This window comes from Poecilia reticulata, linkage group LG17 (assembly GCF_000633615.1).
Source record: "Poecilia reticulata strain Guanapo linkage group LG17, Guppy_female_1.0+MT, whole genome shotgun sequence".
Lineage (NCBI taxonomy): Eukaryota > Metazoa > Chordata > Actinopteri > Cyprinodontiformes > Poeciliidae > Poecilia > Poecilia reticulata.
Window position 1 is genome coordinate 16,757,333 of NC_024347.1, and position 15,292 is coordinate 16,772,624.

At 38.8% G+C, this 15,292-nt stretch overlaps 1 protein-coding gene across 8 annotated transcripts in view; it reads left to right on the forward strand.

The window, feature by feature from the left end:
* The window catches only part of cadm3 (cell adhesion molecule 3), a 142,063-nt gene that overhangs the window by 118,247 nt on the left and 8,524 nt on the right, over nucleotides 1-15,292 (forward strand). For 5 of the 8 annotated variants that reach the window (XM_008433970.2, XM_017310129.1, XM_008433971.2 and 2 more), the window contains exons 7-10: nucleotides 343-433; nucleotides 12,220-12,392; nucleotides 12,751-13,080; nucleotides 13,482-13,502. In XM_008433970.2, coding sequence (XP_008432192.1) covers nucleotides 343-433; nucleotides 12,220-12,392; nucleotides 12,751-13,080; nucleotides 13,482-13,502 — 615 coding nt within the window. The other 3 variants (XM_008433974.2, XM_017310131.1, XM_008433975.2) reach the window with 3 other exon arrangements.

Here is a 15,292-nt window from a genome sequence, read left to right on the forward strand (position 1 = left end):
AAGATAATATATCTTACTCGTATAAGTAAAATTGGCTTGTTTTAAGTAAAAATACACTAATTTTAAGATATTGTAGGTTTATCTTGGTTAGATATTTTTTCTTGTTTTAGAAAATCTTGACAAGATAAATTTTCTTGTTCTGTTGGCAGATAATTTTTCTTATTTTAAGAAAATTATACCCTATTTTTGTACTTTTTTTTCTTGTTTTTGAATGGGGACTTTTTGCAGTGTGGAGACAGGAATGAATGGAACTGTCTGTGGTGTGTGTACAGCTCTTACTCCTGTGTTATGTAACCGCAACGTGTCGGTGTGTGTGTGTGTGTGTTCGTCTTCTGCTTATAGATGCCCCTGAAGTAGCGATCACCCCTGAGGAGAGGATGGCGATAGAGGGGCAGAGGTTTTCTCTGCAGTGTTCAGGAAAAGGCAACCCTGAGTAAGAAAAGCACACACACATTCCTTTTTCACGTCAACATTTTACAGAAAGAAGTGCATGTTTCTCCAGACACACTTGCCTACATTCTGCATTTATATTTACAGGTATTTGTTGCCATGTTGTTTATTTAAACACATATTTGCCCTATATTGGGTTAGAACCTAAATTTCAGTTTTTTACTGGTATTTTATGTTAGGCAAACACAAAGTACACAGTAAAAATGCCAGTGTTGAATTAACACCCAAAAGTGTCTATATGTGCCCAAGTCAGCAGGTTTTTAAGTAACACTTTTGAAAGTGTTAAAAGATTGACACCCATTTTTTTGTTAAATTAACATTGGTCTATAATACTGAAATGGGTTTAAGAAAAGTTAAACTTTCCATTTCTGTGTGTTGTTTTGAATATTTTCCACTGGATATGATTGATATTGACACCTTGTGGGTCAATTATTTACTTTTTTAACACCACATTGTGTTTTGTGATCAACACTATACTGGTGTTACTTTTAATAAATTTTAACACCAGCACCGTTGTAATGTCATTTCCCACAATCCAAATGTATCGATGAGCTGGTTGAGTACTTAACCTCATTTGTTCTCCACAACGCCAGCGACCATCAGTGTTGTGCAGAAGGTAGCAGTCACAACATGAAACTTCTTCTGCACATGTTACACAACAGATTGTGTAACATGTGCCTAGCTTATCATATAACATGATAAGCTAGGTTGTTACTAGCTTATCAAAGTGAGATGAGTTGGTTGATGCCACCAACCTCACATATCTGGGCCGTGAGAGGTTGAGTGGTTAAAACCTTTCCTTGACTTACACGCCCCAGATTGCCATGTGGCTCTGAACTGGAGTATTTTCTATTGATATTGACCATGTTTCTGTTGTGATACACATTATAATTGTTTTATCACCCAACCCAACCAGAAAAAACTAACAGCAGGAATCACAGAAAAATGTATTTGTGCAAAGTTTTGACCCAGGTGTCTGAATGCAAATACATTTTCAATGTTGTAAAATTTGGAACTGTGTATCATTATAATTTATGTGCATCTTTATGTTGGTGTATCCCATGAAATACAATTAAAATATATTGAAATAGTCATGATGTAACAAAATATGAAAAATTCTTATTGTGTGTCGGCACTTTTGCAAAATTCTGTGACTTCTATGAGATTTCAGCTGAGCTGAAGCTCTCAAATCTCTGTCTAATAAAACTGTGACAAGCTTGAACTTAAGGTTACTCATCATTCCTTTTTCTCAGAGAAGAGCAATAGAGAGCTTCTTGTAGGACTTTTGTGAGCTCAGATTTGACTTAAAGTGTGTTTTTCTGAAAAAAAATATGACAACTCAGTGCACAAAAAATGGCTGCTGACCCGAGGGTCAGTGTTCATTTGGGCCGCTTGGTTTAAGGTGACAGGATGGGGACACTCTGAATAGCTCTGGGTGCCAAAGGTGATACTTTCACCTCTGGTTGTGCTCTCTGACATCCTTTTAAGGAAGAAATGCAGTCTTTCTCTTTGAATCTCAGCAAAATGATTCTATTATGGCTTCATAGTGGTGCAGTTGTTTGCACTGTTTCTTTGCAGGAGCAAGGAAAGAAACAGGAAACGGGTTAAAATGCAGGATGCATTTTAATCCAGAACCTTTCTACTTATTTGCATGTTCTGCCCATGCATGTGTGGGTTCTACCCAAGTACTACAGCTTCCCTGTGAAGTTCATAAAAATGCTTTGTAGGATAACCACTTTATCTAATGCTGCTGTTAGGTATGACTGTGTCGATGTGGGGTTATTTATCCTGTGATAGGATGTGCTTAACGCTCCTGCGCCGATAAGCAGACAAATGGAAGAATGGATAAATAAACTGCTGCATCTAACAACAAAACCAAATCATTAACATTAAGCAGTTGCTCTAATTTTACAAAGATCTCAGCTCAGGCTGTTTTAATGCAACCACGCTGAGTTCTTCATCTGCCAGAGCCACACCAGCACAAGTTGGTTCATGTTGTTAATCTTTATAATGGTAAGCGGAACAATTTGGGGCTCAGTTCAAAGGACCAAAAAGCACGACACCAAAAGCAAAGACAAAAAGGGGAGCTTTACTTCAAAAAGAAGATGTAAGGTTACAGAAACCAGGTGGGAAAAACAACTCAGGAGGAGCAGCCAGAGGCAGAACCTGATGCATAGGAGGGACTCGTCAGGAATAGCAGAACACTGAAAAGTGACAACACTGAGCTCAGAGGAGACGGCTGGTGACCTACTGCGGGTTTAAATACTAAAGGACTGATTAGTGAAGTGGCTTCAGATGAACAGAAAAGAGAGTAGAAAGGAAAAGATCAAGTTCAGACATCGCAGCTGAGGGAGTGAGTTCATTAGGTTTTCAGATAGTTTAAAACAGAGGAACTAATGAGACACATCATTGTGGGTGCCCACGTTGCCTGGAAACAATGCATCATCACTGCAGCAAAAAACGTCTTCCTTTTCGGTCACATTACAGAAGATATATATTATGTTCTGTCATCAGTAAAAAAAAAAAAAAAAAAAAGCATCAGCATAGATTAAATGCTTTGAGGATTTTGCTAAAAATTTGATGAAATTGCAGTAAATAACCTAAGTACATTAAATTCTTCCATGAGGATTTGGATCATTTTTTTCTTGAATTTGGAACAAGTCCAAAAACTCAGAATATATAACAAGGCTCAAAGAATTACAAATAAGGGCTTTGATATGTCTGTATCAGAGCCTGAATCCATCGGTGTCAATTGCAACTCCCCGAGTCTTCATTTGTCTCTTTATGTTTAAGGTCTCATTAGGTTTAAGCAATTTACTGACTACCTAATTAGCGTTCTGGGGTAATTAGGATCTTTAAAGGAAAAGCAGCTTGGTCCAAGTATCCTTGTGTCAAAGTCACTTACACAAAACTGTAGCAAGGTTTGAGGTGTACATGTTACTGCTCTATCTGTTAGGGTGGGATTATGTAAAAACTAAACTTGTATTTGATGTTATTTAGGAGAGAAAGCCTCATTATTAAGTTGTTTAAATTCTTGGAGGAGGGTGCAGGACTTGAACAGAAGGAAAATGAGGTTCATGCAAAATGGTATGAAATGTTAATAACTGACTTGCAGTAGATAACCTTTTTTAGTGTCTTCCTTTTGTATAAATACAGATAAGTTCTTCCTGGAGGTTAAAGTTAATGACTACGCTGAAGGGCACAAAGACCCAAGTAGATTTTTTTTCTATTTAAAACAACTCAAAACTGTTAAAACTATATTCACACTATCATTAAATAATTATTTACAAAGATCATCCTTCACAATTTTATTGTGGTGATGGGAAAAATTAGCAAAATGCAAGAAAAACTTCATTGCAAAAATAGATGCATTTTTAAAAAAATGTGTAGGAACTTTGGTTTCCATAAACAAAAATGTTTCATTCTCCGACATGAAACAGATGTCCTTTTTTTATCCACTTCTTAAAATCAAGAACACCTCATTTAAGTGAGACGTGAGAAAACATCAATAAGAAAATAGCTGCCAGAGCAATAATTAAATAGTTTAAAATAACTGAAACTGATACAAACCAGGCTGGATTAGGTATCACCACACACATAAGGAAGGAAGAAGGAAAAAAAAAGTCAGCAAAAAGGGCCTCCTTAGCAATAATTTGGTACTATTCCGAAAAAGGCCTGACAATGTCCTACCATCACAAATGTAAATATGTGGAGTCTTCTAAAACCTTCCAACACTTTATGCAGAATTGCTTTTGTGAGGCTAAAATAGTTTCTTTGGTGAAAAGAAAACCTTCCTGGGTGATATGTTGTGAAACTAAGGATGACTGGAAATGGAAACCATAGTGGAGGATCTGTAGCCATGTGGGAAAATGTATCTTCCAAAGGCCCATGGACATTTGAAAGGTTTATAAAATAGAGTTTTATTCAACCAGTGTGACATTTTTTGTACTGGAACTGTTCAAAATTGTAAAAATGTGCTTGAACTAGCCTCTCACCTCAGGCTGTATGGATTCATGCTAATTTAATCCAAGTTAGCCAAGATAAACATGTACTGCAGGCAAAGGTTTGCTGCTAATAACCTCTAAATAGAACTAAAAAAAAAACCAATACAGAACAGGAATGCGGTATAAAGATGCAAACATGTAAACACTCTTGAAATTTAAGCAAGTGCATCAGATTACATGGTAGGTAAACAATCATTAGCACCAATAAACACCTCCGAAAAATAACTACACCTGCAGGGTGCTTGTACAGGAACCAGCCATAGAGTTTAGAAACACTTGTAAGTAATCACACATTAACATGTTCAATTTCTGACAACTGCCTGAGCAAATAGTTACTTGTTCAAACATGACTCAGGGAAAAAAAAAAAACATAGCAGCTGCTAGTACAAGCTCTCATGTTTTCACTCATATGATTTGTACACAATTCCTCTGAAGGCAACACACACAGAAACAAGCCAGCGTCTTAAATCCTGCCCACACAAATATACTCTTCCACTGGCCTCTCTGCATTATAGATGAACCTTCATCGATCCGCTCTGCCATCCTCTCGCTCCTCTCCTCCCTGCCTCCGCCCATCCCCTCCGTTGTCTGGTATCTCTCGACTGGCGTGTCACTCACACCTCGTTCGCCGCTCTCCGCCTTGTCACGCCGCCTCCTTTCCCTCCTTCTCTACCACCTCTATCTGTCCTTTCCCATAATTCTCCTTCTTCTCTCGACGTGCACCTTTTCACCCCGCCCTCCCCGTCAGCCAGACCGTCCTGTCATCCTTTCCCTACTCCGCCGTCGTCGCCCTGTCATCGTTTCACGGGAGGGCTGAGGAAGAAGACTAACTGCTAAGTTTGACTGTCAAGTGAAAAACAGAGGGGGCTGATGAGAAGGAGGTGACTGTCATTGCATGTATGCATCGATACAATAAAAGTGGCTGTGGCGGAGTCCTACGGGCAGATCTACTGAGAATCTGTCTGTGATACAATAGCACTCAGTGGATGAAACCATCCCTTTGAATTATGCATGCTCTTACATGAGGAATGGCCCTGTGCTGCAGTAATAAATGGCTCTTCCTTGTCATAATGGACTTGTCAGTGCAAGAGTTCAGGAGATTCTATAAATATACTTTAAGACTAAATATCATCATATTTTAGTGTAAAGAAAAACTACAAACCTTGAAAGTATAAAATATGAATAAATCACAAAAGGCATTTCCAAAGATTTTTAAATCAAATCAGTAATTTTAAAACACTTTTCTGACATAAAATCAGGCTTTTAGAGTCATAACTTAAAAATTGCATTTCCCTGCATGATAACAGCATATCATCAGTAGCAATACTCAGTTGATGCCTATTACAATCTATCACTAAATAGAGATTGTATTCTTTGGTAAAAAGACTGTTTTCCAAAAATATATTGAACTGATGTGTGACCTAAATTAATCACTGATCCCTTCAAATGTTCCTCTTATGCATTTAGCTGTGATAATTAGCTTTGGGAGAGGCTAAATGAGAACGATTTAATGTTGCTGCAGTCTGACTAAAAATCAGTATTTCAACTTAATGTTGTATTGATCACCATATAAATGTACTTTTTAAACTCAAAACTGAGCTACAAACTTTGCTATCATATGTTATGCTTTAATGCTCAAGTTTGGAGTTTGAAATATAGTGTAACTTTTTTGGCGTTTCCACACCTGATAGTCCAGTAGACTCAGTTTATTGGGGACCAAAGTTGGAAGATTTGTCACATTTTCAGTCAGTGTGGTTTGCTTTCACACTGAACTTGATTATCAAATCAAATTCTTTGGAAAACCTGTTCCCCTCCTCGCCAGTGGTGGCGCTGTACCAACAACCGCTGGAGGAAATGACACAAAACTTCTGAAGAAGACACGGAGCACAACTTCATTCATGAAATGTGAACAAAAGTGAAGCAGTGTCAGATTTTAGCAGGACTTCTCTTTTGTCTTTTGTAAAAGACAACAAGCTCTTTCTTCCACTAGCGCTGGACTCTTGTGTTTGTCTTGGTTGTATTTACCCAGAATGCCCTGCATGGTAACTTTTGGAGCGGTCTCTGGCCTGCTTGGCGTTCACATATGAATTTGAGAGTTCACGTCAGTTGAGCCAAGACCAATGTTTTTAGGCGGACAGGAGTTAGCTTTTTTTGGTTTGCATCAGTGTTCGATGCACACGTCCCCAAACGAACTGGACTTAAACGAACTAGAGTTCGATTAAAGCAGACCAAACAGGGTGGGAGTAAGTAGAAGAAGTAATAAAATCCATGATGTGTTCTTTAAAGTATAATAATATATTGTTAAGTTTCAGAAAGTGCTATTTAAAAAAATAACAGTATGTAAGAAGACGATGGCTAAACAGGAGGTGGAAAGGGAAGAAAAACAAACAAAGAGGCATAGGAGTGGCAGTGTGAAGCGAAGCGAAGCGACGTGTGGGTGGAAGGGAGACAGAAAGATATGGTGACAAGCAACAAATGACCAAGACAGGCAATGAGAGAAAAAACAAGAGGAACTCAGTGAGTGTGTATCTGTGTGTTTTAGCATCACCTTGTAAAGCCCATTTTTCAAGCAAATACTACTTTGTGAGGACCCCATTCTTCTTATAGGTCCCAAATCCCCATAAGAAAAAGTGCTGTTTGTGGGTTAGGACTGGAATATGGTCATAAAAATGAATGGAACTCAATGCAAAGTCCTTGTGAAGATAGAAAGATACACTATGTATGTATGGGTAGGTGTGTGTGTGTGTGGTAGAAAAAGGAGAAGGATTGGAGCGTGCTCAGTTGTGTGAACAGCGGCTTGCGGGTGAACTAGTGTCCAATCAAATCAGATACAGGCCGTCCCTGCAGCTGTCAGTCAAAACCCAATCACCGCGACAACACCTTTCCTCCGACACACCCAGCCACTCAGCTCCTTCGCCTCCCGTCGAGCTGCCCTCCCCAATCAGACTCAATAAATGTCACACTACATTCCCCTATCCACACTTTTTTTCCCTCAGCAGTTTCATCGTTTTAGGTTTAAAAGGATGGCTAAGCGTGTCGAATTCTTTCTGGTTTCTTTGTCGCCCAGCAGCAAGAAGGAAAGGCACAAAATCTGCGTTCTACAATCTGCTATATTTCCTATCTATTTGATCAACGCAACCAACAAGGGTTCATAATCTCATCACATTTCCACTCCTCTAAGTCATTTTACAAGTTAAGCTCCTCTTCCCGTGCTCATTTAACACATTTAAAGCCAAAAAGGTTTGAAGAACTAAAACCTGTTTCATGCGAGCATCTGTAAGTGTGCAAGGTCATGGTCAGCTTTAGAAACAGCAGGAGGCGTGTAATACGATTACAGTAAGCTGTAAATTATTTCAGGACACGGCTGCCGATGCCTTATATCAGTCTTACTGTCACTGGTTACATTAAGAAAACCACTAGCTCTGTAGCTATACCTACTCCAGCACTAATAAGACATCTGCATTCTCATGATAACGAAAAAATCATTCCTACGCGTTGCTCCAAATTAGATATCTGACGTGGTATTTGCTGCATTATGTGGATGAGTGTAATAGATCCAAAATATGACATGCATTCAAAATCAGATTTTTTTTTCCAACATGACTAATTAATCCAACATTAGCACTGCATAGTGAAAGTAAAATAAAACGATAAAAAGGACATGAAACTGTTTAGAAGAACAATTAAACAGTGACGAAGAGACTCGTATTATAACTTAGGAAAATGTAGTGTTCTCTATCTTAGAGCATTCTGCACTGGACCCTAAACCGTCACAGCAACAACACATTTCGGCATCGCTGGCTTTCTAAACTAACAAGACAACAAGAGCTGGCAGAAATTGCATCACTATTTCCAGGCTTGCAGTTACAAAGAAATCAGTTTATTGACACATGCTTGTGTCTGTGCTTCAAAACGTTAGAAAAAGTCTCCTAACAATGTAACTGCACAGAGTCCTGCTGCATGAGACAGCTTTGTCTGGATGATGCTACAATCATAACCATTGATTTCACTTTTTATGAACAATTCACAAACCTTTTTGATGGCTCTGGAAGTGAGCACTGTTACCTTTGGGTGCCAAAAAGCAGGAAAACCACCCAGAAGAAAGAAATACACACGTAGAGCTTACAGTATACAAGGGCCTGATTGAGAACCTTAAGAAATATTTCATACAATTTTACCAAAACATTAAAAAATATATATTTTTACCTGTATGGGGATGTAGAAATAGATCATTTTTAATTATAGCATTACATTAAGTACAACTTGAATATAAGAAATTACCCCAGATTACTGAGACAATAAATGCTGAAGAGCTAAGAGATCCAGACTATTCCAAGTCTTTGGCAAAAATAGGGCTAGTTTTAAAGTCTTTTAAACTCTTTTTTCAGCATTTCACCCATTTGATGAATCATTGAATCTGCTGTGGCCGAAACGCTTGTCATAGAAACTGCTTCTCAGTCCAATGCTCCTAAAAATGATTGTAAACGGCATAAAAAGAAGCATTGTTGTGACATGCTGAAGGCAGAGTGTCAAAACAATTAGGAGCTTCTTAAAGACACAAATACAAAATTTCAAGGCGACAAATTACAAAGTCAAATAAATGTCTTTTAAGTCGTGTTTGATATATACTGAAGGTAGTTATTCATTTGTACTATAAAATGCCACTATTTGCCTGGAAAGTCAATATAAACTTAGATAAGTTTATGTGTATCTGAGACGACTCAGCTCAATATCCTGGTAAGATAATCATTACTGATAATATGCCTCATAACCTCACTGAACCTCACAGCAATGTAAAATATTTTTACTCTGATAACTTAGCTGGTGTTCCTCTGCTGCACCGTCTATCTGACCTGTCAATATCCTTTACTGACAGCTCTGAGCACAACAGCTGTCAGCAATGTCAGCTCAATGGCATGAGTCATAACAATACGGCAAAGAAAGAAACTGAAACTTTTTACTGTTTCTTTTCTTTTTTTTAGATGGAATACTGAAATGAATCCTTTTTTTTTATTTCACAACATAATGGAGTTGAAACCTTGCTGGCTGATTCTAACACCTAATTACTTAATTTTGTTGATGCAGTGGTGTAAATTTAATGCAGAATTATATATTTTCAATGTATTATCTAGGTTTATTTTTTTCCCAATAATATACCTATTTGCTGCATTTTTGCCAAACTTATTAGATGCATAAATATTGTTGTCACTTGATTTCAGGACCTTCTAGCAGTATTTTATAAAGTTTTCCCTGCTGCTCTTTGCAGATAAAGTTTTGTGTGATTTTGGACTATGATCCCCTCTGCTATTACCAAGTAGAGAGTAAAATATCTGTCTTTAGAAGTCAAGCTTCACTTTCTTTTTCTCCACCACTGAGTTTCACTGTTGGATTTTTAATGCTTGGCAGGAAGTAACAGCATCAGAGCTTCTTTTGTGAATCGTTCTGCCTTATGAGCCTCAAAACCCGTCTGCTGAGAGCAAATGGAATCAAAACAGTTTAACTGGATCCATCTGCTAAAAAGAATAAAATAAATACACTTGTCAGACTTTATGCAGCTGACAGTTTTACAATTTGATTAATTATTTCACCTACTGTTAAACTCTAAAATCTGAAAATAGCGACTCAATCTAATCTGCTGTCTCTATTATCAAATCTGAAAATAAAGAATCTTTCATGCAGGGGTCATGATCATAAAATGATCTTCAAATTTGAGCTAATTGATGCTTGCTAAGCATAAAGCTCACACTAAAAGTAAATTTTATAGCCGTAAAAGAATACTTTACACATGCTTCCTGTGACAGGTTCTCTGTGTTCTGACCCGTAGCCGCTGTAAAAGAGATTAGCTTTACATTCAATAACAGAGCACAAGCTACAGCCGTTAAATGTGAAGTTAATTGTTCAGTTAATTGCATATTATGTCACATTTGGAGGCAGCGTAATACAACAGCTGATTACATTTTATAGCAGGTAACCAGACGCACTTGCTTTAAATGCTTAATGCTTGGATAATCTTTTTTTCATTTGTCTTGGGAGTGCTGACTGAGCACGTGAGCTTGTCATTTGTATTCCTATAGGAAATGCAAAACTAACAAAGCAATGCCAAGTGTCGAGGGACTCGGCTGTTGTTTGTTTTATGCTAGCTCTGTGCAAGTTTTAGAAAGAGAGAGAGTTTGTTTTTAGCTCAAGTTATTCAGTTTTCTTATATATTTGGTGTAAACTGACAAATTATAAGAGGGGATAAATGTTCACTTCACTAACGCTTACAGACTGCACCTTTATGTGCACATTTCAGAGAGCAACTAATCAGTCCAAGACATCCAGATCCGTCCGTGATTCAGACTTGCCGTCATTGTAATTACTGTACAGCGCTTAAGGACTTTGCTATTTGCATAATTGATTCTTTTATCAAGGCACGTCTCGCTATCTCTCTCATATACAATCTGTTACGCCAAATGGATTTTTCTAACAAGGGCAGATCTGAAGCTCTGATTCTGTTGTCTCCCTCTCACTGCGTTTCTTTTCATCTCCTTTTGGAGCAAACACCTCCGTCTTTCCGATCATCATACTCGCATTTTCTTCAAAAACTTTTTTGTTCTTTCTACAATGCCTTGAAAAAAGGTGACCATACCTCCTAAAATCCTTCACATTTCATTAGGAAACACCTGAGAAATACAATATCAGAAAATATTACAATGACAATATTTTGGTATGAAGATAAAAGTTGTGATATGTGCTTATTTTCTTATTTGCCCTTCCATCACCTTGTCCATCACCTTGTCATTTGTGTCCGGTATGAACATCTGCAGCCGTAAAGCTCAGTCCAACAGGCTAAAGATTACGTTAACATGCAAAATAAGAGTTTTCCATATTATCAGGACACTTTGGATATGTTAGCCAGCAATTATTGAACTCCAAAACAGTCCTTTGTGATATGAATACTGTGGTGACATATTTGCGATAGATTGTGTAGACCTACACTGACATCCATGGGTTTTTATGAGATTTTACGTGATAGAAACTCAACGTAGTGGTTTTTCAGCTTTAAACAGCAGCTTAAGATCAGTCAGATTGCATGGAGAAGAATTACGAGCTTCAGTTTACAAGTCTTTAAACTTGTAAACTTTACAAGTTGCTGTGCCTAAAGTTTCTGGCAGGTTTTCTTCCAGCATTGTCCTGTATTTCTCCTCAAATGTCTCCACATTGGTGGCATATTTCCTGTCGTTACTGAAAAAGAGAATCCCCGGAGCATGATATCTCCAATGCCCCTGTTTACTGTCTGTGGTGTGTTGGGTCATGTTGGCCAAAAAAGTTAAGTCTCATTTAGGTTAGTTTGCCTTCTTTCACACCTTTGACTAGTAAGTCAGTTTAACAGGGGTGTAATAAGAACAAAAACAGCCCAAAAGATCCACTTTATTTACTAATTATGTGGCTTCTGAAGGCAGTTTTTCCCCCCTGTGGATTGTCTTTAGGGGAATCAAAGGTTTTTGATAGTAAAATAAAAAAATATAAAAAAATGTATTAGCTACTTTGTCTTGTTTATGACATTAACAAAAACAAGAGCTAGTGATTAACATGATAATCCTAAAATGTCCTTTTGTTTCATCTGTTGCTGTTATCTTTTTCTGCTCTTCTTTCTTCTTCTTTCTTCTTTTTCTCTTTCCACCTCCTCCACACCTTTCTCCACCTTTTCACTCCACTGCTTCCTTACTTTATTTGCAAAGTGTGCACATCAAGCAGCTCAGGTTTCTCGTTTCATCTGTCTCAGGCCCACCAGCTACTTCTGGGAGAAGGCGGAGGGAGAGCTCCCCCAACTGGCCAAAGCCGACGGTGCTTTCTTGTCCTTTTCAATGCTCAACAAATCAGATAACGGCATGTACATCTGCCATGCTGCCAACGACATTGGAAAAGGCAGAGGGAGCTACACACTTCAGGTGCAAGGTAAGGGGAGAAACACTGAGGAGAAGTAGGGATTTATGTTGAGACAGGGATCTTTTACGTTTCTTCATCATGTTTTTTATTTTTATTTCTTCTGTTGTGGCTTTGCTTGTACGTCCATCTTTTTTCTCTTCTGATTTCCTTTTTTTGTTTTGTTTTGTTTTTCTCATCCAACCGTGCAACCATAACCACCAAACCGCTTTCGCACATTGTTGCGCCTCTTTCCCCTGGCTATTGATGTGCTGTGTTTGTTCAATGCGTTGGTTGGTCTGTTTGTGGTTTTTTTTATTATTATTGTTGCGCTTTGCTTGCCTATTTCTCTTCGCCTTGTAACACATATTCCTCCACCCGACCCACAAAGACGACCCCGACTCCTCAAACGCAGTTACCCCCACGTTTTTCCCCACTTCCGTCTCTCCCTCCTCCCCACCTGACGTCTTCCAAGGCTCAGGGTCAGACTTCAGTGACTTCATCTCCACCTTTTCCCCTGACTCCTCCCCCTCGACGGCTGTGATCTCAACCACCGTCCCGCCATCTTCCACCACCACCACCCTCTCCAACGCCCTTTTCCCTGACCTGCCCTTTTCCCCTGACTCCTCCCCTCTCATCCCTCCATCCCCTGCGACTCCCTCCCTCTCATCCCCCACCCCCTCAGTTTCCGTCCAGACGAACGGAGTTTACACTTTCACAGGTAAAACCAGTTCCACACTTGCACTCACACAAGACGTTTAGTAATGGAGTGGAAAGAAGGGGGGGAGAACATTAAAGTCACTGCTTTGTCATTTTCTCCTTCAATACACAAACTGCATAGCTGTCAGAGATACTTGTTTTATATGCACACCCATGCAAACGCTCATAGAAAACACACAGTGATGGACAAAAATTGGATTTTTGTGGCTGTTTGCAGCTATTTCATGCTTTTTTTTCTTGTTGTCCTCTTTCCTCTTATTGACATTCCCTAATCCTTAACCCCCGTATCCTCAACATGCACTCCTCATCTTTATCCATGCATCCGCTCCTCCATCCATCCACCCCTTCATTCATCCATCATTCATCTAAATATTCAACTGTCCATCTACTCATCTTGAGAAGATGATGCACGCAACTCGACAGGTATAACTTTTTCCAGCAGTCTCATGTTTGTGTGGGTGTCTGTCGTTTTCAACCACCTGTCTGTGCATCTATCTGTCTGTGATGCTGTCTTGTGTTTGTATGACTGATGTACTAAAAACTTATTCAGAAAGATGAATGAAATCCCCACCCACACAGCATACAGGTGCTTCTTAATGTATTGGGATGTAACTGAAAAGTCCATAACAGTCATTTTAATTCAAAAAGGGAAATTCACATGTAAATTACCAACACAGATCACAAAATGTCACATTTATACTCTTCCAAGTGCTGAAACAAACCCTCATAGCTTTTGGCAATAAGTTAATATTTTTTTGGTCTTTGGAAAATGAGCTGTTTCAAAAACCTCCCTTTTGTTGTGTCACAACTGAAGGGCACTGTGCCGTTACCTAGCAACTCAAGCCGAGATCCAGTATGTTTGGTCAGCTGGTTTTACCATTGCATTCACTGTACAATGGCTGCTGGAAAATGCAAGTGTTTGTTGGTGACTTACCATCCAGAAACCGCTTGCTACATTCTTGCTGGTTGTGCAGGAGGCTCCATTTCTGCCGTTCAAAGGTGTACAGTTGTATAATTGTGCATTTGTTTGCAGTCATTGCCATGCATGAGTATAAACATTTCGTTGGAGTGTGGCAGCTGCAGCTTATTTGGATTTCCAGTAACAAGTCGCCCTAGTTCATTCTGAAAGGGACTCAAAGTGGCCAGAACTAAGCAGACTGAGCAATCTCATTATCTAAAAATGATTTTGTGCAAAACATGTAATGCACATGTTGGTCTACCTGGAAGGAAGACCAACAAGGAAGTATTATTGGTCGCCCGTAAGCTTTTGTTTTTTCTAAATTTAAAGAGTATATGTTACAGTTATTTGAAGCCCCAAATTTAGCTTTTAAGAAAATTAGAATATTACCTAAGACCAACAAAATAAAAGCATGTTATGGCCTACCTACGCAATCATGGAATAGACTGCTGCCTTGACAGTCGGTGTCTGTCCAGCAGTCAGACAGAAACATCCTCCACAAAATGTCCTTACTGAAAGAGCTGGCTGATCACAGAATGCTGCATCCAAGCATATTAATGGACAGAAAAACCTGGTGAGGATTCTCTGGGAGTGGACTGCTGCTGGTGACAAAACAGAATAAAATGGAAATAATCTTACCTAAGATAAAAACATAAAACCAGAATGTAATGTACAAGAGAAAGATGAGAAATGCCACCTCAACAATGCAGGGGAGCTGAAGGCTGATCAGTAGGTGAACATACTGTACAGCGCATGGACGTGGTTTTCATGAGGCCAACAACTCCTGTTTATTGGTCTATTAAAACACTGCATTATTAGAACATTAACGTTTTCTGAGTAACTGAATTTTGGAGTTTCATTAGCTCCAAACCATAAACTTCAAAAATTATAAGAAATACTCACTTGAGATACATATCAGTCTATGTGTAATCAATCTGTGATTATATACGTATGAGTTTCACTTTTTGAACTGAATTACAAACTTTTCGATGATATTCTAGTTTATTGAGATGCACCGGTGTCTTCCTGTGGTTCTTGTGTTTTTTTCTGTCTGGTGTTCTGGGGAGAAAACAACTCCAGAGCAGGACAATGAATTTTTGAAAGCAGCACACACACGACGCACATGGACAGACCGCCTCTGAACACGACAAGACGTCATACACTCGCTTTTCTCTAAGACATGCCAGCCAGCATGACCTCTTAAATGGTACAAGTCATTTACACATTGTTGCACTTCCTGTGTGTGTGTGTGTGT